Below are 26,206 nucleotides of genomic sequence, written 5' to 3'. Positions count from 1 at the left end.
GTAGTATTAAAAAAGGATAAAAAAGAATACTAAGTCACACTTTAAATAGACTTTGCTGTAACTCACTGTATCAGTGAGGCAGCTTCCCTGAATATACCTAATAATAAAAAGAAGTATTAAAGAATTATAAAGAAGCGATATTTGATTTCAATAAATTTCGAGGATAATTAAAAATTGTTTGACGCAATGTACGATATTAAGGAGTCAAAAAGTAGAAAAATAAAGTAACAGTGAACGGATGTAATCGTACATATAGCATTACAGTACATTTGTTCGCTTGTTTAATCATTCAAAAATATTATACTAAAAGATTATATGGTTTGTACTGATGAGGAATGTGTTTATTGCAGAACGACTGGTTTGAGTGACTGAGAAGTGTAATTAAGCCATTAAACATTTCATGTAACATTTATATATGCATATATACAGATATAAATATATATAAATGTTAATTTCACTTAATCATACTTCAATTTTTAAAAAATGCCCATGTGCACGAGGTTCAAATAATATTTTGTTCTCAAAATAAATTGCATGTAACTGTTTATTTATTGACGTATATCAAACGAACTGCTCACATGGAATATTATTAATAGTAATTTATTCCAAAGTAAGGATAGCCATGGGTAATAAGTATAGAATAAAGCTGGATTACACTACATTTAAGTAATGTCTTTCTGTACATAATATACTTGTATGTACGTGTATGTATCTTTTGTTATCACATACATGCAGTTATATGTATATGTCAAGAAAATAATAATTTTTTAATTTCAAATATACACTGCAAAACAACTTGTATAAATATAGCCTTTGGCTTAATATGATTCTGTGTATCGCGATTGTCTTTTTAAATTTAAATATGGATTAAAATGTACATAATTAGTTTGTAAAGATAGTTCGTATTTTTGGTTCTATACCTTCCCCATTATATTGTCAAATATTTTAAATAGATGACTTCTTTAAGTAATTATCTAAATAGTAATATGTCTGTGCATTATGAATATTGTTAAGGAAATGTTTTAATTTCTTATCTACTCTTTTATTTCAATGTTATAAAAATTATTAAACAATATACGAGGCCTTTTAAGAACAGGGATGGAAGATTGATGCTAATAATCAAAGCGGAACAAATGTTAATTCTTTCAGAGATTTCCAAGGAAAAGAAAAATAAAATAAAAATTAAATAATAAGCATCATTTACAATTTAATATTGTTTAAAAAATGATATATCCTTTTGTTTTACAAATAACCTTACATCCTCTTTATAAGAATAATAATAGTTATATACTCCGAGTTTCTGGCAAAATAAAAGTCAATCGGTAATATAATAATTGTAAAAACGTCGATTCTTAATATATATTACATGTGATCAAAACCATCTATTCCTTTTAATAGACATCACAGAATATTCTGTACATCGAAGACTGTTATGGTGGAAGTGAATGTTTATGAACTATTTTAGATTCACACTTTAGGTGGATCTTCGCGGATCATTTCCAGAGAGCTATCTGAATTATTAGCGCTACTTCCACTTCCAGCATCATCTTCTCGTTCAGTTGGTTTTTCTTGACTTGTACCTGCAGCATCTAATTGCCATGTTGGTATAGATATAGGTGGAACTGATGCTGGCGCACTTGGAAATTGCTTTCTGTTTAAAATTTGAAATTTTAGTAAATACGAATGTTTGTAAATTCTTTAACTTTCTATGTACAAATTTCATAATTACAATTTTGGCAATACTAGTTACAAGTTATACTAGAACGTTAAACATAAACTCTGTGTTTTTTTTACATATTCTTTGTAATCAATCACGATTTGATTGATATATTTTATAGTTTTTTTACTCAAAAAAATTTTTACTTTTATATTTTTAAATGAATGTATCTGACTGATTGGATCTGAAATAAATACGTATTTGTATCTGCGTGAATCAGCAAAAAAAGAAGATGGAAATGAACTTTTGTATAAAAATTATATCTTAAGATTATTGTATAAATTTCAAAATAAAATAGTATATGATGTATAAATAGAATGATTATCTTGTATAAGAATAAATGTTACATATTCAAAAAATTGATTACATGTTGTACATGGTTCAATATGTAATCATGCTAAAGCATAATATAAATATATTATACCTTGATAAAAGTAACGATTTGAGACTAGCTAAATCCTGTTTCAATTCTTGCACCAACTGAGGTATCATTGGGTCCATAGTATGATTCTGTGACAACTTTTGAACATCTCCCTCAACTTTAGAAATAGATTGTTTTACTTCTTTCATGGAATTTTGAATAGTCTTATCTAACTCAGTAACTGAATCCCTTATACTATCTTTCTTTCTCCGGCCAAATAAAAATGGTTCGATAAATTTCTATAATGAAGTATAATGTAATTAATCTGCCATATGATTTTAAAGTAAAGTTTGTATCATATATATATATGTATATATATGACAATACTTTGTAGATCCAGTAAACGCAATATATAGTAGCTCCAATTAAGGCAGTAGCATTGAAGAATTCTTTAATTCTTTGGAAAAGAGTTATTTGGTATGGGTATGTTTGAAAACGATGCATCTGATATGGTGGAATAGGAACCACTGTATAATCACTTGAATTGAGGACAGCATTTTGATCAATCGTTATGTCAATAGAAGCTAATTTAAATGCCCTTTTAATTTCCTCCTCTGTTAATCCCTTTCTTTGAAGAAATTCTTGTTTACGTCCAATAGGACTAGTTTGTACTTTAGGATTTTGTAAAAATTCCACTGCTGTTTTCACCTTAAAGAAAAATTTTTTTTATACCGAGTTATTTTGCTTTTAGTACTTATATAATCGGTCAATGTGCAATTTTATTTTAAGTCACTTTAGTGAAATGTTTTAATATAAAGAAAGTTAAAATCCTTAAGTAAATATATAAATATACACATATGTATATATATGTAGAGCTTAAGAATGATCGGAACTTACTAAATTTTCCCTCAAAGTAAGGTTATTATTATTTGCATCTTGGTCAGCCATAATTATAACTACAAGTATTATCACGTTAATGAAAATCACATAACGATGCAAGATTCAGATCTTTTTTATGTAAATTATTTTGTAATACACAGTACACACGCATAACGCGCAGGCGTTGATATAAACACTTCATATACTATCTTTTGGGTATAAGGAGATTTTTGGATGTCTATCGAGCAAATGATTGAACTTTGTATTTTGTATTTAATTAAAACATGTATACATAGTTATCAAATAACAAAAGAAATATGTATTTTTATCAAAAGTATAGATAGTTTTATATATATATGTAGATTTTGTTTATATTCTGTATTTGAAGAAATATAATTGATATAAACAAAAATTTTTCAAGATACAAAGAAAGGGTTTAAACAGTAAATGATTTACAGGTATGATTTAATATTTTTCTGATACTTTTATTACAATGATTAAGCATATAAAATGTATAACTACCGGTTTTGAAATCAATACAACAACCCTATTTGCCCTATAAATGTACAGTTAAGATAATTGTAATTATAATGTTGGACAGGTAAATCTAAATTTAAGTACAACCCGTTGTTATGTGTTATATCAATCAATTATTATTTTAAATCTAACTTATCGTAATGGTATATGTCTTTGAAATACGTAGTATAAAGAAGTGGGTGTTGCTTTCGTCATTTGATAGTTCGCTCTTGTATCAGTAGGTTGGTACTGTTACTATACATTTCGGAGGCTGATACAAATTAGTCTCTTATTTTTATTAATCATCTCAAGAGTCATGTGTAAGTGATCTTTTACAATTCTGAAATTCATATTCATGTATATTTGCGTTTTCTAATTTTCCGGGAATTTTTAATAATGATAATGCGTACGATATAGGCCGTTCATTTCCGATCAATAATACTAACCGTTTACAAGACATATTAGAGAACCTCAAATGTCATTTAAGAAAAGGGGCGTTATCTTTTATACAATGTAAGAACTTCATGTTAATTTTTACATAAATTACACTTTTCAAGCTTTTTATACGTGACCCTTATAATATTATAATTGAATTAATACAATATTATGCTAAAAAGTTTTCTTAGACTTTCATTCATTGATTTTTTATAATTCTTTTGGAGAGCTAATGATGTGTTTTAATACACATTACATTTATATTGCTACAGATTTTTATCGTTATATACATACTTCTAATGCATGAAACATATAATTTACAAATATATTTTGATAAAAATATGTATTATTTGTTTGTAGATTGATTGTAATTGGAGTAATAAAAAATACCCTCTGTCAAAATGATAGGGGGTTTATTTGTGTATAATCATAAGGGAGAGGTACTCATCTCTAGAGTGTACAGAGATGACATTGGACGGAATGCAGTCGATGCATTTCGTGTCAATGTTATCCATGCCAGACAACAAGTACGTTCTCCTGTTACCAATATTGCTAGAACATCCTTCTTTCATATAAAACGTGCTAATATTTGGCTAGCTGCTGTTACTAAACAAAATGTTAATGCTGCTATGGTCTTTGAATTTTTATTAAAAATTATTGATGTTATGCAATCATACTTTGGTAAAATTTCTGAAGAAAATATCAAGAACAACTTTGTCCTAATTTATGAGCTTTTGGATGGTTAGTATGCTTTGTAATGATATTTATTTAGATAAAACACATTTTATTTTTAATACTAATGTGTAATTAAATTTATTGTTCAGAAATCTTGGATTTTGGTTATCCACAAAATTGTGACACTGGAGTTTTAAAAACATTCATTACTCAGCAAGGAGTAAAATCAGCAACAAAGGAAGAACAGGCTCAAATAACTTCGCAGGTAACAGGTCAGATCGGATGGAGAAGAGAGGGTATCAAGTACAGACGCAATGAATTATTCCTTGATGTTCTTGAATATGTGAATCTCTTAATGAGTCCTCAAGGACAAGTGCTGAGCGCACATGTTGCTGGGAAGGTTATTATTTAAAAGCAGAAAATGAGAAAATCTGAGATATTTGGAAATTTATTAATCTTATTTTCTATATCAGGTTGTGATGAAGTCTTATTTGTCTGGAATGCCAGAATGCAAATTTGGAATCAATGATAAGATTGTTATGGAGGCTAAAGGTATGAAAGGTGGAAGTGGCTTGGGAGGAGGTGGAGATGATCCTACAGGTGCTAGATCTGGAAAACCTGTTGTCGTGATTGATGACTGCCAATTTCATCAGTGTGTTAAGCTTAGTAAATTTGAGACAGAGCATGCCATCAGTTTTATACCTCCTGATGGAGAATTTGAATTGATGAGGTAAAAATCCTTCAAGAAAATATCGCACGTGTAAAACAAAATTACTAAACATTACAGTTCTTCAATATTCTTTGGTAATGGTAAATCTTTTATAGATATCGTACCACCAAAGATATATCATTGCCATTCCGTGTCATTCCATTAGTACGTGAAGTGGGACGTACAAAAATGGAGGTGAAAGCAGTACTGAAGTCAAATTTTAAACCATCTTTGTTGGGGCAAAAGATCGAAGTTCGAGTACCCACTCCACTGAACACTGCTGGAGTACAATTGATTTGCTTGAAAGGGAAAGCAAAATATAAAGCATCCGAAAATGCTATTGTATGGAAAATTAAGCGCATGGCTGGTATGAAGGAAACTCAGTTATCAGCAGAAATCGATTTGCTTGAAACCGACACGAAGAAAAGGTGGACCCGGCCTCCAATATCGATGAATTTCGAAGTACCATTTGCGCCCTCTGGATTCAAAGTTCGTTACTTGAAAGTATTTGAATCCAAACTAAATTATTCCGATCATGATGTTATAAAATGGGTGAGATACATAGGCCGAAGCGGTCTATATGAGACACGATGTTAATAATCTCATCGCATTAATTGTAAATGAGTAATCTCAAAACATAAATATCATTTTCTCAGAACTATCACTTTACGGCGCATATTTAAAAAAAAGTTTTCTGAAATACTCAGACTAACTGACAAATGATTAAACAAATAAATAGATAGATACCAAGAGGGGAAGATTTTTGTGCCAATGTTTTTTGTAATCTAGTTTTCCGTGTTTTATATTTTTATCGTAGCATGCGTAAGTTCGAGTTCTTTTTAAGAGTCTTTGTATAACAATTTTATTCTATCTGAATTTTAGTGAAATTCCAACTTTTGTGAAAATTAATATTTGTAATTTCATGCGTTGAATTAGATTTTAATCTTGAATGTATTATATCGTATTTCATTATACATTACGTTAATGACATTTTTTAGTCTCTTTGTAAACTAAAAATTCACGACCTCTTTGGTATCGTTACAACGAGAAAGTTTAAAGTAATCGCTAAATAACATGAATGATATTTAAAATGAAGTTAGGTTATTGAACATTTGTGAAATAGAGAATGTCTTGATTTATTGTAAAGGAACAATTTTTGTCTCTCTATGTTAAAATTCATATGCATAATAAAATATGTATGTAATTTGAAACGTTATGTCATGTTGTAATTTTTTAAAATAATGTTAATTGTTGAATGATTGATTTCTGTGTTATTCAAATGTTCATATGAATCTTCAGATGTAACGAAAACGTAAAATTAAAAAAACAATATGGTCGCTAAACAATAGTTGTAACTGCAAACATTTTGAATATTGGATTCCACAATAAATTCGAATTTTCCGTATATCTTTTTTGTGATAGTAATAATCCATGAATGCGTACGATTTAAATTTTTGATAAAATATTTATCTTATGCATGACTTAATGATAAAATGTCCATAAATTCATTTTGAATTTTAAAATGTATTGAGCTAACATGGAGTATTCAGCTAAAACTTTCTTCATTGCTTTCTTTTCAGTTTACTCCGAGATTTTTATAATAATTTATAACTATTATGTAGACTCACCATTCGTAGTTGTTTTTACAGCGACTGGGCCAAGAATTGCGATGTCATCCGAAATTTCACCACTTTTTTTTAAATAAATTTCACTACCGATTGCATAATGACGTTCGCGGGTTTTCGCGGCATAACGAACTAACGTTTGCAGTTCAAACTATTTAGACTCAAACCACGCAAGTCGAATGGATGTGCTTGTCTCTAATTCGTTAATACCGATTTGAAATTTGAAATCAATCAAATGTATTGACATTTAATGTATGTTTCTTAATTTAATTCATTGAATTGTTATTGCAGTTAAATAAACGTTTTTAATTATGTTTTTTTTAGAATAATATTGTCATTTTTTGAATAGGAAATCTATAAATTTATATATGCACCGGAAGTTGAAATTATTCGGGGCTACTTGTTATTATTTTTAAATAAAAATTACGACATCGTGACATTTTCATCGTGCATTTTAACGGGAAAGCAGGTACGTAACAAATAAAATAAATGAAAGATTAATAATTCTCGCGAATTGTTTGTTAAATCTAAAATTCTATTTTTTTTTTTTCATAATTGATCGAGTAATTGATTTGACGCGCAACAAATTGAACGCTGTCACGAATGCCAACGGACGAAAGTGGGAGGCGTGGAGACGCGTTCTAATTAGTTTTAATCTGTTGGATTAATTAAGGTTTCGAGTGAATACAATTGAAACAGTGTGGTCTTAGAAGTAAAAATTTAAATTCGAAGCGGAGTTTCTCATCTACATGTCAGCCGCTTGCCTTGGTGGTAGAGCGTGATAACTTGTGCTTTGGCGCATGCGGCTCGCAGCCATACCCGTGCTCGTACCTGTCATGGATTCCAAGGATCGACCGCGAGCGCAGGCACGCGTGATCGCACGATTTTCTGCGTGAAAATCAACGATACATCGAGAAATACGTGTATAAAAGTAATGCACGATTATGAGCCGGTGGTAAAGTGGTGATATTTCACTAATCCAAGTGTTGGCGCCGCGTAAACAATCGTTGCAAGATGAACCCTCTCGACACGGGTTACGAGCCTTCTTCTGTCATACGGAGAACAGATATTGTAAGTATTTTGTTACATCGTGCCGTTTTGCTCGATGAAATAGATATTTATTAGCGACAAGCGATACGATGCGTATACCGTGAGTCGATTTACGCGTACATTACACGCTGTCCTCGTATCGTAGCGTCGAGTCTTAGAGAAATTTTTTGCGAACCTGACTGAGTTTTTTCTACCTGCGATTAGTTTTTGCCTTGGTAACATTCGGTGGAAACAAGATTCTTCGAATCCTCATCAGTTTACCAATGTTTAGGTTACACCGTGGTCGCGTATTGTATACGCTACGTCTTCGAAGTCTCGTGGCGATTCTCACCGAGCAGTTTTATGGGTACCGCTATTTTTAGTACATACCGTAAACCTGCAGCTCTGGCATAAACGAAGGTATTGAGAATTTTATAATTTTCGTGTTGTATACCGGCACGTTGTTTCTCGAATTGTCGGTCCCGAGGTTATTTCGAAAGAGTAAATGCGATTGGTGTGTGTACACGTACCGTGGCTATGCGAAACGGTTTTAAAGTATGGGCTCAATTATTCAGTAGTATGGTGTTTGTTTCTTCGATGACAGTTTGATGGTATGGCGTTGTTGAATTAGAATTTTTGGCGGGAAGCGTTTATAATAATCTGTATTGGAATGTCAGCATGCAACGTGGTTCATTAAACGACGACCATTGTGCCTGGGCGAGCTCATCGTAATCAGCTGTTATCAAGAATGTTGCTATATGTGTTTCCTGCCACTTGTGGTTCTGCTAGCTATTCCGTCGTAATCTATGCAAGTCATCTTTTACGGCTTCGTTTCACATCTAATTGTTAACTATTAAACTAACACCGTTTGTTAGTACTCGGTTTCTTTTTTTTCTTTTTTGCTCCGTTGTCACCGGTTATTTTATCATTCATCTTAACGCGCTACATCAGAAACGATAATCGATATTCGCCCAGTGCGACGGTTGAAATTTTAAGTTTCAGCAGAAGCTATTAAAAGACAAAACGGACAGTGGTGCCTTAGAGGTGAAAAGCTGCTGGTCGATTCAAAGTATACTTAGAAGCCAAGTTGTAATCTTCTGTTTAAGGAAACCTTGTGCTTGATGCACACATCGCGCGATAAAGGAACAACTGAATATCATAGAGAAAAAGCGAAAGCTATCAATATTCACGCTTATTTATCACAAGTTACGCCACTTTTGTTGCGATTTTCCACGACGAATCACTCGAATATTATTGCTTTGTTCTGTGCATTTAGGCTAGAACATATATATGATTGGCTTACACCTGTTTCGCGAGTTATTTGAGTACTCGTATACGACGCTGAATCACACTTCAAGTTATTGTAAATAGCTACAGTTTACGAGCATATTATTCTGTATTGTAGGTACAGTTACCGTTATTACTTTTATTTAACCATAATAAGTTCCTTTCTTTTTTTCTATATTTTAGCTAACAACACAATTGTAGATATATATAGGATTTGTGTTGGCACCGGCAATGCAAATAAAAGTAGACACACAAACTTCTTTGGACTTGTTGAGTCTAACACATAACCGATATCCACCTCTGGCACTGTGTGGGACGCCTAGAAATTGTACACAATACCAAGATTATACAGCATGACTACATAACACCTGCACGCGTATTCCTGTGGTATAAATTACGACGGCTGTAGGGGCGCACATGTGTAACATTAAAAAGCAAATAAATATGATAGACCATTATGTGCGAAGCGACTATCGAACATGTACAGCGGTTATCTGCCGATAGAGCGGCACGTGCAACGATAATAATAGAACTGTCGGTGCATTCACATACGGGGGATACCTGTTGTGTAGTATGTTAAAGATACAAAGTTTCACGCTCAGGCTCACTTCAATCATCAGCGGGATTAGACCTGATTAAATCGATAAATCCGATCGGGCCACGTCGTGGGAAATACACTTTCGCCTCTGAGGGTAGTGTCTTCGAACGATGTATGTACAATATACAAAAAGACTTCTGTAACCTCCATATTGTTTGATGATCGATAATTGTTCTCTGATAGCTGCTAGTAGTGGCTCGTCTTGTTCATTTTACTGTATTATTCATGTTTTTACAGTTCTAGACAAGGCGTACTCTATTTTTATTATACTTGCTAGGTATCGATATCGTTTGTTTAAAAGAAATTAGGTCGGTGTAGCGTCTACGGAATATCAGATTTTATCGCTCTTAAAATTAGCGTTTTGCACGTTATATTGCGTTATTCTTTAAATTTTCTAGATACGAGAGGTATATCGGTTGCATGACGTCATTTTGCATTTGTATATCACGAATGTTTGTCAACTGGGTTTTATGCCCAAGGTCTTTCGTACGATGATAATCAAATTCCATTTTATTTACGCTCTAGTTTAAAAATTCAATATGCGTTTCTTGGTTTTATGCGTGAAAGTTTAATTACTTCGGAGATATGTCGTGAACAATTGGTCTGATAAGGCAGTGGAATGACATGTAAAAAAGAACAGAACTGTTCAAAGACCGGTAAAAACTAGCTTTCTTCCTCGATGTTATTTGTATTTTGTTTAACCACATAGTTCGGTACAATTTTATTCTAGATCTATCTTTATCGCTTGACTGCCAACGTAGTCATTTTTATATCGACCGGTGGACGCTAAGTTTTCGGTAATATTCTGTCTTCTTTTCGATTAGGTAACTCTTTATGGATAACCAGGTTACCAGATGTTACTGTTGAAATCCATGACTCTACCGTGCACGTTGGATCAATGATAGGAAAGGTTGCGTTGCTAATCACGTGGTGTTGAAGCAAAGATAATTAAGGGATGCCAATCGTATTCTACCTATTTTCTAATTCATACGCGCTTCTTCTGCTCGTCGTGTCTCGCTTTCCTTTTAATATTTTCGTCAAAGAAATATTAATGCAACTTTTGCATTATTCGATGCGGAAATGCGCATATCCGTTATCATTTCCTGCGTCATTGTGGAGCATATATGGTACACTGTATCCTGATTCCTTTCATGGCGAGAAAGACACATTGGAACATTGTAAATGGTGTACGTAGAAACGCATCAGCTTCGTTCCATCGAAATAAATGCTTCTCGGCACGCGTTTTCCGTTCGTTTCGATTTGCAATAACGTTTATTTCATCGAAATGACATGAAATCGTTCGGCATGTATCGAATATAAATAACGTTCTCTCGGTGCGCTCTGGCTGAATGATTTGTAAAGAAAAAAAAAAAAAAAAAAAAGAGGGAGGAAACGTCGTTGCGTACAATCTACATAACGCGGTTAAATAAGTTAATAGCAATTTGTGGGAAATAGTGTTGTTCGAAAAGGCCGATCTATTTTTGCGTTGCGTTAAATAGAGGCATGCGAGGTCATTCGCATTTTCCCATTCCCCCATAATCGTTGTATTTCCGCACGATTTTCACTCTTAATACGATCGCCGTTAATGTACCATTGCAACGTTACGAATGGCCAATTAACGTTACTATCGTAACAATTTGAACGCTTGCACTTGTAAACTCGATTAGCAGATCAGAGGAAGAATCTGAAAATGATTTCTTTGATTTGAGCGTGGATAAGATGATGCGCGAATGAAACTGAATTTCATTCGTGTCGAAAGAGGTTTGATGTGTAACTTTAAATAAAATTCCTTAAGTACGAGCAAAAGACTGAACAATAAGTGGTAGAAATATACGTTTCCAACTATTTTATGAGATTACATTGCAAATAAACCTCTCACACAGGCAGGTATTATTCTTTGTTTCAGTTCAATAGAATATTCGAACCCAGCTTGGAATTAACAATTCGTTGTATCAACTATTTGATCGAATTTTTACGGTAGCATGCACAGAATGGTAGCATTCTCAATTCTTCTTTGATAAAAATTGTAAAGCATCGAAGAGACACAACAAATCTTCAAAAGTGTCCGCCTTCGACGTAAACATATTTGCTGTGTCGCGTAGTCTTGACATTTTCTTTCGAAAAGTAGGATTTAGAGGTAGCTCCGGATTTTTATTTACAGCCGTTTCACAATGTAGTTTCTCGGTGTGTGAGTGATGTCCAGATAACTCGATCAATTTCCCCAACTACCATTTACGTTCTCGGCATGATTTTCAACACATGTAACTTGTTGACAACCTCTATACGATTCGGGACGACTTCCTTCACTTTCTCGACTGGCTGTCTCGCCGCTTCCTATCTCACCCAGACGAGGTCGAGCTGGTAAACGATTCACCTTGCTCTTGAAAGTATTACTCGCGGAAGTTATCGTCAACTTTGAAAAAGGGGGATTCTGTCTCTTCCTCTCCTCGAAGAGGAGACGAGCACACGCTCTTTACCACATTTCAAGGCACCTCCTGCCTTTTATTTCTTTTCCATCTCGCAAAGTTTAAAATTTCAACTGCGATTCGCGTTAGCGTTCTATAGATTTATATGGAGAATGTCTCGGTAGGGAGTTGATACTGCGTCAAGAAAAAAGTAGAGAGATGTAGAATGAAATGTGTGACCGACATGATCGAACTATGAAAATTTGTAAAGAAAATTCGACTAATTGGACAGGAGGTTGAGTACCATATGTGAAAATGAGTCGGAAATGTAGAATGAAATTTTCTCGCAGAATATTTCTCATTTCGAGAAAATGGCATTTGAAAATTCACCAAGTACGCGAGCACTAGGTCAATTCTTGCTTAAATATGTACAGAGTCTATTTCCTTGAAAACGAGGCTTTTAATGGAACAATTTTGTTCTACGCTTTTAGGTTTTTTCTTGCAGAAAAATCAGAAAAAAGCAGAAAAATCCTACCGATTGCTCACTCGTATCGTATTGATAATTAATCAAGTTTTTACACTCTGTGAGTAAATTTTCAAATTGAATTCCATCGAGAAGGGAACGCCTCGTGAAAAAGAGCTTCGTTTTATATATTTTCGATTTCTTTGTACGTAAAATGCTGGTCGATCGCATTTTTATTAGCGGTGCGTTCTGCATAAGTGAAATCAGATTGTGCGCGGAAATTTACGGCGCGCAAGTTCGGTTGTTCGGGAAATCAGTCTGCAACTGTGGGGCAACAAATTCAGGAAGTTGTAGCCTTTATCTAGTAATAGTCCTTTGGGCTGAAAAGCGTCGGAGATAGTCGCGATGTTGTATGCATTTGCGCAGGATATTAATGTTGGGCAAACTGAAATGCGTGGCAGGCATCCAGGCACCGTGGCAAACTTAGAGCAAACAAGTTTGCACCGGCTAAAATGCCCCGCTCTTTTGCATGAACTTCGTCTAGAGATGCTGCTTGTTTAGGGAAACGCGGCAAAAAACAGCGAACGTTTTTACGCTACTAACATTGCGTTGCTGAACTAATATACGTAAATTGTGTTGCCTTCAGCTTTAACGAGCTGAATCAACGAGAAGCTTGAATTTAACGATGCATATTTTTAATTGCGTTACGTAGGAAAAATTACTGATACTACGTGTGGCAAAGGGGAAATCCCTGTGTCATTGCATGTGCACATAGGGGACTTTGAAACTTCGTTCTTTTTTCTCTTTTTCTTCCTTTTCTTTTTTTTTTTTCTTTTGAAAAATTTAAATTTTAACTTATTTTTCGGCGAACGTTCCCGTTCGTGCAGTTCTCGGAGCGAATCTTCTGTAACTTGTGTCCGCGTGGCCGGATTCGTAGAAAAATATACTATACATATTCAAGGCGAACGAGAATAAAATCCTTTGTGGAAATACACGGGCGACGACGTCCTTTTCCAAAATTCAGGTCCACCGCTTCCTATTCTCCGGGTCGTGTACGTTTACGTAGATGGAAACTGGGTCGGTTTCTCTCGAAGGTAGAATAAACAAATAATGGAAGGAACATAAAGCCGAACGATGTATCCCGATGTCGAAAGCCAAGAAACGCACTTCGTTGGTAATTTCGCGTTCGCGCGGGAGTTTGCTCGTTCGCCACGTAGAAAAATAAGCATCCCCGATTTTCACGTGCATACGTCGGTTCCATCGGATTCCAATTCGATCGTGGTTTACGCGACTCTTTTGTCTCTTGTTTTTTTCTACTTTCCGGTGCCGCTCGTAACGCACTCGCCGATTTTTGCGAAAATTATCCCGTTTAATTTGTCGAACGTGCTTTCGATGCAGAAATTCGTCAGCCGTTGTATCAACCGACACGCGACACGTGGAATTCATCGACATTCCGCACGTACTGCAAAAGTGTTTCGGATATTTGTGACGCCGCATTTGCGTGCGAAAGTATATCTTGTTTGGCGGAATCGTGAACAGCGTTGCGTAACCTGGCTAATTGGAGCTTCCGAATGACCGCTTTGAAACCAATTCCACTTGAGACGCGTACGTCAAAAAAATCTTCCCGCGAACGTCATTCCATCGATTCTAAGGTCCTTCGCTCTGCGCGTCGTTTTATTTCCTCTTCCGTTTCTCTTTTTTTCTTTTTATATCGAAAAAGCCTCACGACTGCAAAATGCTATCTGTTATTCGAATTTTTTTCGAATCGATCAGCTAAGAGAGAGAGTCATCGTTGCCGATTTCACACGTTACTCGAAAACTCGTTGTGGAAGTACTCGTAAACCGGTTAGTATCCGGTAGATATTTCGCTGCCGCCTTTTTTTCAAAATTCATGTCTTGAATTCACCGATTCATGGGGTGACGGAAACTGGGTCATTGCGTCTCAAAGGAAGGGTGGTTGGCTCGAAGGTGAATCGCAATGTTAAAGCGAGCGAGAGAGAGAGATATTAAGAGGGCGAAAGGGATTTAGAGGAGAAGGGCGTGGAGGATGGCTGAACGATCGAGAAACCGTGACGAAATTCCACGTTGATTGTATTCCTTTGTGTCGGCCACGTGCCGCATCGTAGACGATTCCAACGTTCTTTTATCAGCGGGATTATTGGCGCTTGATCAGCCATTAAATCGGTTAATTCTCGGTCAAACAAACAGGAAGATAACCGCGTGTGTTTGCGCGGTAACTTTGCTTTACGTCATAACATTCAATATTGACTGACATTTCCTTTTCTTCATTCGATCCGAGTATCCCCGGGCTCGGTGAGATTTTATTCACGTAACGGTAACGAACGTTGCAAAAACTTGCAATATTTAATCGAGAAGCGATTGGTTTTCAACCGGTGCCGGACCGTTGCACCGGTGGTAACGTTCCCTTGTGGGATCGTATTTTATGAGGGTTGAAACACGTCGGAGAATTAGGTCTCTGCTCTCAAAGCGGAGGGCAAGAGGGTAACTGTCTCCAAGGTGAATCCCAAACTCTGAAGTGCAGTAGAGAGAGAGAGAGAGAGAGAGGGAGAGAGAGAGAGAGAGAGGGAGGGGGGAGGAGGTGAAGGAGGATAAGAGGCCGGAAGGGCGTGGAGAATGATGAAATTCCGAGTAGACAAGTCTCTTCTCTCGAGTACTTAGTCGTTATGGACTTTCGAGTGAGACGGGAAATTTCGCAGGAAATGCGATCAGGTCTCGCATTGTTTCGTACATAGTTTAACTATAAATCGCGCGCCGGCGATTATCATCCCTAATTAATTTCCATTGGATTCTACTTTTTAATTCTGCGATATCTAACAATAAGTAACGGCCGGTAGGTACAAAGTGCAGACACGTTGGAATTCTGCGAATGTTTAGCTACGATTCGAAACGTGGAAATCGATTTTCGCGAACGTAACGGCAAGCCGGAAATTTAGTTTGTTTTCCTCAAAGAGAGAGTGGGTAACTGTCGTCAGGGTGAGTGGCGAAGTCAAAGTGCAGGATCGCGAAGAGGGTATGGGAACCGAAAGGGCGTGGAGGATGATGAAATTCCGAGTAGACGGAATGCTCCTTTGTGAATTATCGTCCTTTTTCCCCCGGATTCTCGAACGAGAGAGGACCGAGAGCGAAGAGGATAGTTCACTGTGATTTCGGAACTTCTTGTCGATCTTGTCTCGATCGAGACAATCGAAAGTACGTTCGAACTAACCGCGTACTATTAAGGGATGTTTGTCTTAGGACACGAAACACACAAAGCTCGCTATCGATCGGCGAATTTACAAATGTAGGACACTCGAACATGTTGTCACAATCGTGCAATGCTAAACAGGTGACGTTGCGTGCCTTTTTAATTGTACGACGTGGGTTAACATAGACGCAGCCGTTTCTAATTTATTTAAAGAGTATCCAATGACACGGGAAATGATAGTCTTTAAACGCTGTTCAATTCGAGTAGAGGAAAATTACTGTCTCGTTTGAGAAACGTGAGTGAAAAGCCTGAGGCGGAGCTGTTAAAAATTTAAATTTGAATTCGAATTGAAGAAAGCTGCGAACATCCGTTTTGGAACTCAAAAATTAAAGTTCAAGGAAGCTTTGGCAATTTGTATTTGTATAAAATCTGTTACAAATCTGCTGAATCTAGTCACACGAATTATTACAAAAGAAAGACAATTCGTTTTTCGGAGTGTTGTATTTCGGATTTCATCAAGAAACTGGCAACGTTTCCACCCCTATTCAAATAATTTCAAGTCTCTCATCTCTATGATGGAATCGTTTTTCGGAAGACTTTGACTCAGTTTTACTGGCTGAATCTATGATAATGGCTGCCAAGAATCGCATGTATGATAATGGCTGCCAACTAGAATCAACTTTGGAAAGCCAACTAGCTATGAAATCATAAAAAATAGATTTGTCGGTACTTGGGCGGATTGTTCTTACCTGGCCGGGCGCGGTTCCCCGACGAATTCGAAGCGAAATATCGGTAAACGGAATCGGTCCGATAGGCTGGAAGAAGCGCGGTGTTCGTCGTCACAAACTGAAGATGAATTTCAAAAGATATAGCTTGTCCAGACGCGATTTTGGATACACGCAACACCCTCGCGTGCTTCCGATCCAAGAAATCTTAATATCGCGATGTTATTTGGAGCGGTTTCAAATGCCCGTGCCCGTGTATATTCATTTCTTATTTTTGCAAGCGATCTATCACCAGTCCACGAAATCCCCCGTGATAACTGGCCATTAATATATTTCCTGGCGGTAGCCGTTTCTTCTTTTTTACTATCCCTCGTCGTTGGTCCGCAAATTTAATTGTTGAAACGCAGAATCTCTCCTCTTGGCGTGAGAGCCGACGTTAGCGTAAATTTATTATTTCGCCGGTGGACGGTGGAACCGTTTCGGAATATCCATTTGAAAGGACGGGTCGTCACGCCTGAAAATCCGTATCGCAATCTTTGAGCTGGTAGCTGACGGTGTGCGATGTTCACAACTGGTCTCGTCGAAGTCGGGGGATTTGAAATTGAGCGTGGTCGCGGTGCCGGGCGCGTTAAGCGTTACCACTCATACTTGAGTAAAACGGCCTGTAAAAAAGCGATCGCGAACGGTAGTAGACAGAGCGGCGGCTGGCAAAATAATCTCATCGATTTACTTTCCGAAAGAAGCCACGCCGGTACACGCTCGGATGACACGTTCATAAGGGAAAGAGAAGGCCGTGACATGGAATAGGATGGAAGGGTAGGATCATCCTTTAAGACGACAGCTTTAATATCGGGTATCTTGGTGTACGTGTGTACAGGAGGAGCAGGTGGCAGCAATCGCGCTGGAGCTTTAAGAACCGAGGGGTGGAGGCTGGAGAACGCATTTCCCGTCGGATACTTGGATCAGCCGAAGAAGGAGGATCGTTTTCAAGGAAGCTTTCGTGCAACCTGTGCACGTTCTCCTTCTTCGTCAGTAACGGCAAGAAAGACTTAAAAAGAGGACGGTGAGGATGAGGCAAGTAGTCGTGTTGGAGCCGGCTGGCAGCGTTCTGGTGATCAGACAGACTTCCCTCGGTAGTAACGTCGCTACTGGTAACACCAATTCCAACGCTGGATCCAATAACGCTCACGAGACCCATGGGCTCGCCAATCACGCCGCTGTGTCCACGATTGCCTCCAATGATCACAATCAGAATCGTATCGTCGTCGTGCGCTCATCCTCCTCGACCTGCATGACCACCACGGTGAGTCGATTAATTCGTTCAATGGTTCGATCGAATCAACTAGGATTCTCCTATCGTCGGATAACGGTCCCTCGCGTTGTTGATTACGTTGGATTTTCTCTTCTCTTCTTTTCTTTTCTTTTCTCTCTCTTTCTCTCTCTCTCTCTCTCTGTCCTTCCCTCCATCTTTCTCGACACGGCCGAGTACATGGTTTGTAAATGTTTCATTGTGATGACTAGAAAAGTTCTTGCGATGTAACAACAAGGTTCCACAGAAGACATCGAACGTTTTTCACCAGGCTGACAATCATTCGTCCGCGAACGGTAACAACATCAACGTTAACGGGAACCTGAATGGAAACACCGGGGCGATCGGTAGCAAAACATCGACGAAGGTGGTGGCCGGTAGCGGTGGCTCGAAATCGAACGAGAGGAACGATCATCTTAGAAACGATCACAAGAGCCAAGATGGGATCGGCACCGGTGAATCGAACTCTGGATGCCGTCCAAGGACGAGCAAGGAAGCCGCTCACGAGAACGTCTCCTTAGACAGGAAGCTCGATGGCGCGGATCCCATCTCCGGTAAGTACTTCCGCCATTACTTCCTTTTACCTTTGACAGACTGGCCGATCCGCCTGGCCGTGAATTATTTATTCACCCCTATCGGGCTCGTGCTTCTTACGAGGCAATAACTCACCTCGCTATTTATGCACTGAGGGAGGAAACGACTCGTCGTTTGCTACTCGCTACTCCCTCTGCTCCGCTGTTACCATCGTCAGTTTCCATTCGATGGAAACGTTTACGAAGTTATGGCTTTATGTTCCTGTTTGCGATTGGAACGACGCTCGTGCCGCCAGTCGTTTTATTTGCCGATTGACGGGAAAAGGGTACGGGGCAATCGCGATTTTGGTTGTAGCGCGGATGCAGACTTATGTACAACCACTTTGTGAGAGCAGCACAGAGGGAAAGTGCGTTGAGATTCGAGAAGAAATAGGACACGGTGTTTCCATTCGACGGAACGGTTCCTTTTGTGCGGGGCAGCAAGTTCGATAAATGGGGCCGCGTATACGCGAAACGATAATTTTTTTTTGTTTTCTTCTATTACGTCCTTTCGACGTCTGTGTTCGCGACTCTTTCTCTTTCGACCCGTTCTCTTTGCCGATATTTGGAAACGCCACGGCCTAGAAGAATATCCCCAGCGTGGTACAGGCTTCTCGCAACATGCTAAAGCACTCTAATAAAAGTTTTCTAGCAAATTGGAGACCTCGGGACGATCTGCCTGGTTCTACGTATCAGCTAGATTAATTAAAGAGATAAAACTGAGCGAAAGTTTGATGCATTTCAAGACACGGAATAAAATGATATATTGTATCACGTGAATAGAATGGCAATTGCCAACCAAGAATTCGTCTTCTTCCTTCACTTCTTTTCTTTTCTTTTCTTTCTTCTGTTTCTCGACGAACCACTCTATTATTTCAGCCTTTGCCAGAGTTTCAATAAACCAGGGGAACGTCGTTAAAACGACGAAAAAATTTCGGATTCTGAGCGCAACACCCGTCGAACGTCAAATGCCGACAGACAGAGCACGCTCTTTAATCCTTTCCCTTTAAGTCCCCGTATTTAAATTTTAAACGAAGCTCATCGATCGAATTTCGCTCGGAATCAAAACTATTTAAACCGCGCATGAATTATACATAGTTTATATTAACTTCTATGACAGAGAGGAAACAATTACTCCAGCCTCGTATTAATGAATTTTTAACATCGCAACAGGGGGTGGAGCGTGCTAAGTGTTCGTATACCGTCCCCTTAACGAATCGTATACGCATATACTTATCGATTCGTCGGGTCTGAAAATATCACGCTTTCCCACGCTCGGTGGAAATAGTCAACTGATATTTAATTACGTTCCAAGTTATGTGTCCCCCTTTTCCTCGATTTTTCGATTCGGTCAGATTCGAAACGGAGCAGGTTCTTTCTATTTTTATTACGTCAAGGTTACTTGAAACAAGAATCTGGTTAAACTTTCGAGAAAAAAAGAAAAAAGAGATCCATTTCCGAGACCTCCTTGAAACTTTTTTTTTTTTTATCCGGCTTACGAGAGCCTTGCTATCACGGTCGTATAATTTTTCTTCCACTCTATCTCTCGCTATTTTTCTGCTTCTTCTTTTTCTCCTCCCTCTCTCTCTCTCTTTTTTTCATTCTGAACTTCGACGTCACATGTTCCATTCTTTCGTCGTCAAAGGCCTCTCTCTTTATCGTTCTCTGAAGTGACTTGCTTGTCCCCACGTTTCCAGAATTGAATATATGCACGCGGTATGCATATGCAGTCCTAGTTACACACGGTCGTCGGAACACATGTAGCGTGATAGAAATACACGAATACACCCGCGTTCAATTCGTCTCGAAACATTTTCCACCGTGCGTATTTGTGCATGAGTCACAGGACTGATTAGCAGTAGCCGATAACTGTAAACAGGATGGTAAACTATCGGAGAACGCGTACGATGCGACCGCGAGTCTGGCGAGCGAAATAATTGAAGTATCTTCAGCGCGCGAACAGAAGGAAAAAGGAAAGAAAAAAAAAAAAGAAAGAAATAGAGGTGGTTTAGACGGGTCGGCGAGCTATTTTCATTTTCTAGTTACGCGGGTACGGTAGAAAGGGTAGCTGAAAAAAAAAAAAAGAAAAATGTTTTGCTTCCGAATCCACGCATGTAGGTCCGTATAATGCTTTTACCGAAAGTAGGACGACCGTTTCGATCTTGAAACCACCCTCTTCTCCAACTCGCTAGAATTTCACGAACCGATGCGTTTTTGAAACGTTTCAACGTCGCGTATATACACCGCTCCGCTCATGTTCTTTTTGTAAAATATCCAATATAAAACAAAGGTTGTTTCGCCTTCGACGCGAAAAGCGAGTGAGATAAATGAGAAATAAATAGGAACAGTTCCATGGAAGTCGATATCGACGCGAGCCTCTATGCAATCGAGGCTCCGTCGTAATTTTAGACTCTGATGGAAACTTCTTTCTTTTTTTTTTTTTTCCTTTTTCTTTCTCCTATTATATTAAGGAGACATAAGTTTCCTTGAAAATTTTTTCACCAAGTGAAAGTGGCCATCGACGACGTTACGTCTGCAAAGTAGATACAGACGTTTTATATACGTGTCCAATGTTTGCCCGATGTTAATTTATTCAAACGTCGCGGCGTGTAACGAGCGGTGTGCATAAGTCTGAGTTTTAAACAAGAACATCCAATGATTGGATTAAGAGCGATCAACTCGCTGTACTATAACTTTAATCGTTTTCCCGTAGCAACAACTATAGCCAGTTACGAGGAATTGTATTTCCTTTCCCGGAAACCACTGCTAAACAGGCTGTCTTCCTTATCGACTGGTGTCACAGTTTAGCATGAACGGTGTAGAACTTGAGCTTGCAACCCTCCATTGAAACACCTCCGAAAGAACTTCACCCTCGCGGGTAAGCTCCAATGGGGGGGTAATTCCTAGTTCCGGTAATATCCGCTAGAGCGGCGATTCCGTCATTTTTCTTAACTTTTGCCACATTCGTACGAACGAGGGTGGTTTTCGCGTTGCTTCGTGGCAAAAAGTTCTCTTTCCACTGTTTCTTTCGTTTATCGATTTCCCCGGGGGATCTCGTTTCTGTGTCCGAAGGTCGAACCAGCCAAGCAATCGCGCGACGATCTCGGATCGTAATTTCTCTGCCAGTAGACCGACGAGTGATCGTCGGAATTTAGTGGTTGGTATCCAGAAATTACTATCCTCGTGCAAACGTCGGAATGCATCCCCCCGAACTAGGCGTCGCTGGTTGGCTCTTCTCTACACATACGTATACGTGTCTTATACCAACGACTCTTCTGGCCTATCCCCGTCTATCCTGACCTATCCGATTACTGGCTGACTAGAGTACGTATCGACCGTCCGCGATACCACCTCATACTTTTTTTTTTTTTATCTGCCTTTCCGTCTCTCTCTTCCGTCTACCCTTTTTTCGCCTCCTCTTCCGCGGAAATCCCGTCGGTGTCCTTTCTAATTCCCTGCCTTCTCGGTATCTTTAGTCTCCCCTTTACTCTTTAAGTCTTCTTTTTCGCCTGGTTGTTCGCCGTACCGTCCGTCTTCATTCCTTCCTCGTTCATTTTCTCCAGGGAATCCTAATTCGGGACGTTGCGTTTAACGACAATAGACTGCGACTTAGCCGTTAAACGCGAGTCTCGTGGTCCCTGGCAAGAAGTACCGAAGCAACTCGACGAATCCGAGCACGAGCTCCTTCGGACCCGGCGATCTTATTGATTGTCTTAGCTTTCCTGCCGTCACGCTCTCTCTCTCTCTCTCTCTCTCTCTCTCTCTCTCTCTCTCTCTCTCTCTCTCCCTCTCCCTCCTTTCCTCTGTCTCTTTTTCACACACATAGTACGCTTGGTCTGTACGGGAATACTTCCACACACACACACACACAAAGAGAAACGTTCTCGTTCTCTTCTCTCTCTCTCTCTCTCTCTCTCTCTCTCTCTCTCTCTCTCTGTCTCCGTTTCTTACATCTCTGTCTGTTCCGTACTGGAATAGGTACACAGGAATTTTCTTTTTCCCTCTCCTTTCCTCGCCGTCCTCCTCCCTCCTTCGCGTCCTACCCCTTTGACTCTCTCCCTCCCCCGTTCTCAAAGATTCTCATTCTCTCGCAGAGTCTGTCTCTCGTTTTCTCTTGTTTTCCTCCCTCGACGGCAGCTCGAGCGAGCTATCGTCGTCGACGACTAACGACCGGCGACTTACGTGTCCGGCTAACTTTGCCTCGTGTTCGACGAAACGGAGAGGTGATCTACTACTACGTGATAAAGGAACAAGAGCACACCGCCCCCCCCCCCCCTCGCGAGGGACAAAAGGGAGAATCTCGAAGGCGAGGCGAAAAAGAGGAAAGCAAGGAATCGGAGGATGATGGTGACGAGGGAGAAACGAGAGGGAAGCACAGTCACGGAGAAAGAGAGGAGAACCGGGGGCGGGAGGGAGGTAAAGGGAGAGATAGTTGGACAGGAGCCTCTGCCAACGTTCTATTTAAAGCCGTGGGGGTAGCACCAGCTAGCTGACTGGTAATTTACGAGCTTATACCAAAAAGTTGGACACCTTGGGGATGGCTCCGCACTTTGACACGTGACCTACTTTTATCGGGTTACGTAATTGATCGTCTCGCGCCTGCCCCGTTTCGTCCCGCGAAATTCTACTTCCCCGCCTTTCTCTTTCTTTTCCAACCCTCTTTTCTAATTTTCCACCCCATGGCTCGCCGTTTGTTTTTATTTTCCCTCTTCTCTCTCTCTCTCTCTCTCTCTTTCTCTCTCTCCACGACTGTTACCTTGAATCCTTGAATCTGACCTCTTTTGTTACCCGGCCGCGCTTCCTTCCGGGAAATCGGAACTTTTCCCTTTCTGTAATCTTTCTTCTTCCCGCCCCCTGTTCTTTGATTGCGTCCAGAAACTTTCTTGCCTCCCGTAAGAACTTGTATCGGGCTTTCACCGACCGACCGATCGATCGATCCCGAAGTCGATTACCGAAATTTGCTCGCTCCCGTCGTATATTCTTCTTTCAGATCGTATCGACTGAAACGAAACTTAGTTGCTAAAGTAGTTGGCGCAAAAAAAATTCACAAAGGTGCGCGCCAGGCTTTTAATCCGAATTACTTTTTCATTCTTTAAGGTCGTTAGACAGAGCGACGGGGGATGAGCGGGCGACAGCTCTATTTATATCGCATTTAACACATAAGGGGGCTGGGGAGTGAGACCTTTGGGTTATTAGCCCTTTCAGCTTTGCGTGCTGACCTAAATGACGTGCAATTTAAAATTCGCGCAACATATCGATCCTGAAAACGTTTTCGCCGCCGCGTTTCCGCGGATTCCCTCGCAGATTTAATTATTTTTATTCGTTTCTACCGGATGCTATTACGGAACTCGATGATTTATAACACGCTCAGCCCGTGTGTGTGCGTTTGCAGGAGGACCTTCCCTGCCCGAACGCGAAATGCAATTCTCAAAGCGGCGGGTTATTCCGCGTTCTTCTATGGCCAAAACGATAAATCTGTCGTAAATGAATTCAGCTGTGCGTAACGTTCCATTTCGACGGCATAGTCGGGAATTATGGAACACGCGAGTAAACTCGGCGCGATACCAAAAATTAGTTGGCGGTCCAGCTCCGGGAAACAGTAGCAATCATCCCTGACCATACGCTGCCCGGGAGCTCGAGAGAGAATCATGCACCTTACACGCGTTCCACTTTCGGCCCCGTACTTGTCTAAATATAAGCCACCGTTTCTACTTCCTTTGTTTTCCTGTTATTATTTCTCGCTGTAAATTCGTCGGCGCACGAGGTCGAGCGCATGAAAATTCACGGCGGATTGTTTTATCGCATGATGAAACAGCGGTCTGGCGCGTGGAAAAACGCGGGAGGGTGAACAGAAAGGGGAGAACGCTTTCATCCCCTGTTAACACCCAGGATGACATCGTTATCGGGGAACGGAAAGAGAGGAAAAAAAAAAGAGTAAGCCAGGGTGGAACTTATCGTCAAATAATAATAATAAACAGTCTTGTCTATAAATCGACGCGGAAGCAAGCAACGGGATCGGAGAATGAAGCTGTCCAGGCTTATTTCATTTCGTCAGCATTGCCCCTCGTTACGAGAGATCTGCTCAATTACGAGTTGTTGGATAAATTACGAGCTTATGCGAGAAAATGTACGACCCGCACCGGAGGCTGCGAGTGCCATCCCTCTGCTGGCTCGACTGCACATGCTCCACACGTGTGTATCTGTGTAAACAGACCACACACATACACACACACGCACGGAGAAGCCTAATTCAGATCTAACAGGGTTGCACAGGCGAATTCACACGTACACACGTCGCCTATTTGGCGGGGAGTGTGTGTGCGCGCGCTTAAATCCATATAAATACGTGCCCGTGAATCCATCCATTAATCAGATTCGCGATGGTAGGGGTAGTCGGGCCCGACGCCCGACTGATTTCAATCGCCCATCCCTTCGTCGGCTCTCTTTTCGCCTTCCTCTTCTTTTTTTTCCTTTCTTTTTTTTTTCTTTTCACCGATATCTATAGGAAGTCCACTTGCAGGGGTCACTGAAAGATGGCAGCACCTCCATTAAAATTCGACGCGAACTTTCTGCGAGAATCCGATGTATGCTGTGTCATGCCTTGCTTATAGGTCTGTATAGCCTAGCTTGCAAGTCTGCTGCAAAGGGGTACCAGGCTGTCATTGTGTACGTGTGAAAAATACGTGTGTAGGCGCGAAGGCAGGCCCGGTTATAACCTACGACGACGAGAGAGTCCGTAGGTTGTGAGTGGAATATGGTTTTAGGGGGTTGGCGAGGGGTGGAGGGTCGAGGAGAGATCAAGGGGCTGCACCTACATGTCCCCGAACGGGAGAATCTGCTCGACATTTTTCTCCACCGTTCGTTCTTTTTTTTTTTCTTCTCTTCCCTCCCCGGAGAGTTCGCTTTTCCTGCTCGCTTTTTACGTTCTCTCCCCCCCCCCCCCTCTTCTTATTTTCAACTGTTCTCGATTTGTTAACTGGTAACACGTTCGATTGGGAGTCGTTCCCTTTTTTTTTCTTTTTTTTTTCTTTTTTGGTTTCCTTCTCTTCTCTCGTTGCCCTCGGTTGCAAGTTTCTACGCCGAGCGCAAATATTGATGGCAGCTCGGAGGAAACTTCCCCATTGGCAGTAGGTAGGATGTCAGGTGTTCGATAAATGCTGAATCACTGCAATTTTGCATTTTTAAAGTCCTGCCCCCTCTGTCCTAGCCTATTTCTCGCAGACCACGCTGCAAGTTTCCCCGGGAGAAGGAACGTTGGATTGCTCTTTCTCGTTTTTTTCCTCTCCATTTCCCCTCTTCTCCCCTTCTTTTTTTTTTCCTTTACTTCTTTCTTGATCTCCAGCGGCGTAAAGCCGATTTATCGTCGAATTCGAGGGGGGGGGGGGGAGACGTTTTTCTCGCTTGTCCCAGTTAAACCAGCTCGGCTAATTAAAAAAAGAAGGAGCAGGAGGGGAGAAACACATATACACGCACGCAGATACACACACGCGTAGAGGGAAAACAGGAAAGTTGTTTCTCACATTCGTCCTCCTTTTTTTTCCCTCTTCTTTTCTTTTCTCTCGTTTTTTTTTTTTTCACCTTATATCCTGGGATACTTTGCACCCTCGGTTCTCGGAGCGGTTGCCGAGCGCGTGCAGCAAAAGGTTGCACGAAAGCTCGAGGGTAAATCCGAATGTACGTATGTGGGACAAACAAA

The 26,206-nt window shown here is 39.8% G+C and overlaps 3 protein-coding genes across 8 annotated transcripts in view; 2 read left to right on the top strand and 1 right to left on the bottom strand.

Moving 5' to 3' along the window:
• Positions 1 to 1,331: 1,331 nt before the first annotated feature.
• Positions 1,332 to 3,235, bottom strand: LOC122538972 (peroxisomal membrane protein PEX14). Its single transcript, XM_043673516.1, has 4 exons — positions 2,976 to 3,235; positions 2,466 to 2,786; positions 2,142 to 2,377; positions 1,332 to 1,651 (listed from the first exon to the last, which is right to left on the bottom strand). Exons 1-4 carry the CDS (start codon positions 3,024 to 3,026, stop codon positions 1,468 to 1,470), a joined length of 792 nt encoding a protein of 263 aa, XP_043529451.1. The 5' UTR covers positions 3,027 to 3,235; the 3' UTR covers positions 1,332 to 1,467.
• A 406-nt stretch (positions 3,236 to 3,641) lies between these two features.
• Positions 3,642 to 6,508, top strand: LOC122538971 (AP-2 complex subunit mu). 2 transcript variants are annotated; one of them, XM_043673514.1, is made up of 5 exons: positions 3,642 to 3,793; positions 4,269 to 4,649; positions 4,733 to 4,983; positions 5,057 to 5,313; positions 5,409 to 6,508. In XM_043673514.1, the coding sequence occupies exons 2-5, from the start codon at positions 4,310 to 4,312 to the stop codon at positions 5,887 to 5,889; spliced, it is 1,329 nt and encodes a 442-aa protein (XP_043529449.1). In that variant the 5' UTR covers positions 3,642 to 3,793; positions 4,269 to 4,309; the 3' UTR covers positions 5,890 to 6,508. The 2 variants fall into 2 exon arrangements, with proteins under 2 accessions (XP_043529449.1, XP_043529450.1); XM_043673515.1 differs by lacking the exon at positions 3,642 to 3,793 and adding an exon at positions 3,846 to 3,986.
• A 1,209-nt stretch (positions 6,509 to 7,717) lies between these two features.
• Positions 7,718 to 26,206, top strand: part of LOC122538969 (calmodulin-binding transcription activator 2) — a 41,001-nt gene continuing 22,512 nt past the window's right edge. For 3 of the 5 annotated variants that reach the window (XM_043673510.1, XM_043673507.1, XM_043673506.1), the window contains exons 1-3: positions 7,718 to 7,988; positions 17,507 to 17,932; positions 18,177 to 18,492. In XM_043673510.1, the coding sequence (XP_043529445.1) occupies positions 17,699 to 17,932; positions 18,177 to 18,492 (550 nt within the window). In that variant the 5' untranslated portion in view covers positions 7,718 to 7,988; positions 17,507 to 17,698. The remainder of the gene's footprint in view (positions 7,989 to 17,506; positions 17,933 to 18,176; positions 18,493 to 26,206) is intronic. The other 2 variants (XM_043673509.1, XM_043673508.1) reach the window with 2 other exon arrangements.

This window comes from Frieseomelitta varia, unplaced genomic scaffold (assembly GCF_011392965.1).
Source record: "Frieseomelitta varia isolate USP_RPSP 00005682 unplaced genomic scaffold, Fvar_1.2 scaffold_184, whole genome shotgun sequence".
Classification (NCBI taxonomy): domain Eukaryota; kingdom Metazoa; phylum Arthropoda; class Insecta; order Hymenoptera; family Apidae; genus Frieseomelitta; species Frieseomelitta varia.
Note: the sequence above shows the minus strand (reverse complement) of the source record. Positions and strands in the feature narration are given on the sequence as shown.

Bases quoted from the DNA above. Each gene is read 5' to 3' on its own strand.
- LOC122538971 (XM_043673514.1), top strand. From the start codon at position 4,310: ATGATAGGGGGTTTATTTGTGTATAATCATAAGGGAGAGGTACTCATC. The intron at 4,650-4,732 runs GTTAGTATGCTT...TTTATTGTTCAG, and splicing joins AATTTATGAGCTTTTGGATG to AAATCTTGGATTTTGGTTAT. The intron at 5,314-5,408 runs GTAAAAATCCTT...AATCTTTTATAG, and splicing joins GGAGAATTTGAATTGATGAG to ATATCGTACCACCAAAGATA.
- LOC122538972 (XM_043673516.1), bottom strand. From the start codon at position 3,026: ATGGCTGACCAAGATGCAAATAATAATAACCTTACTTTGAGGGAAAAT. The intron at 2,787-2,975 runs GTAAGTTCCGAT...TTTTTCTTTAAG, and splicing joins TTACTTTGAGGGAAAATTTA to GTGAAAACAGCAGTGGAATT. The intron at 2,378-2,465 runs GTATTGTCATAT...ACTTCATTATAG, and splicing joins GCGTTTACTGGATCTACAAA to AAATTTATCGAACCATTTTT.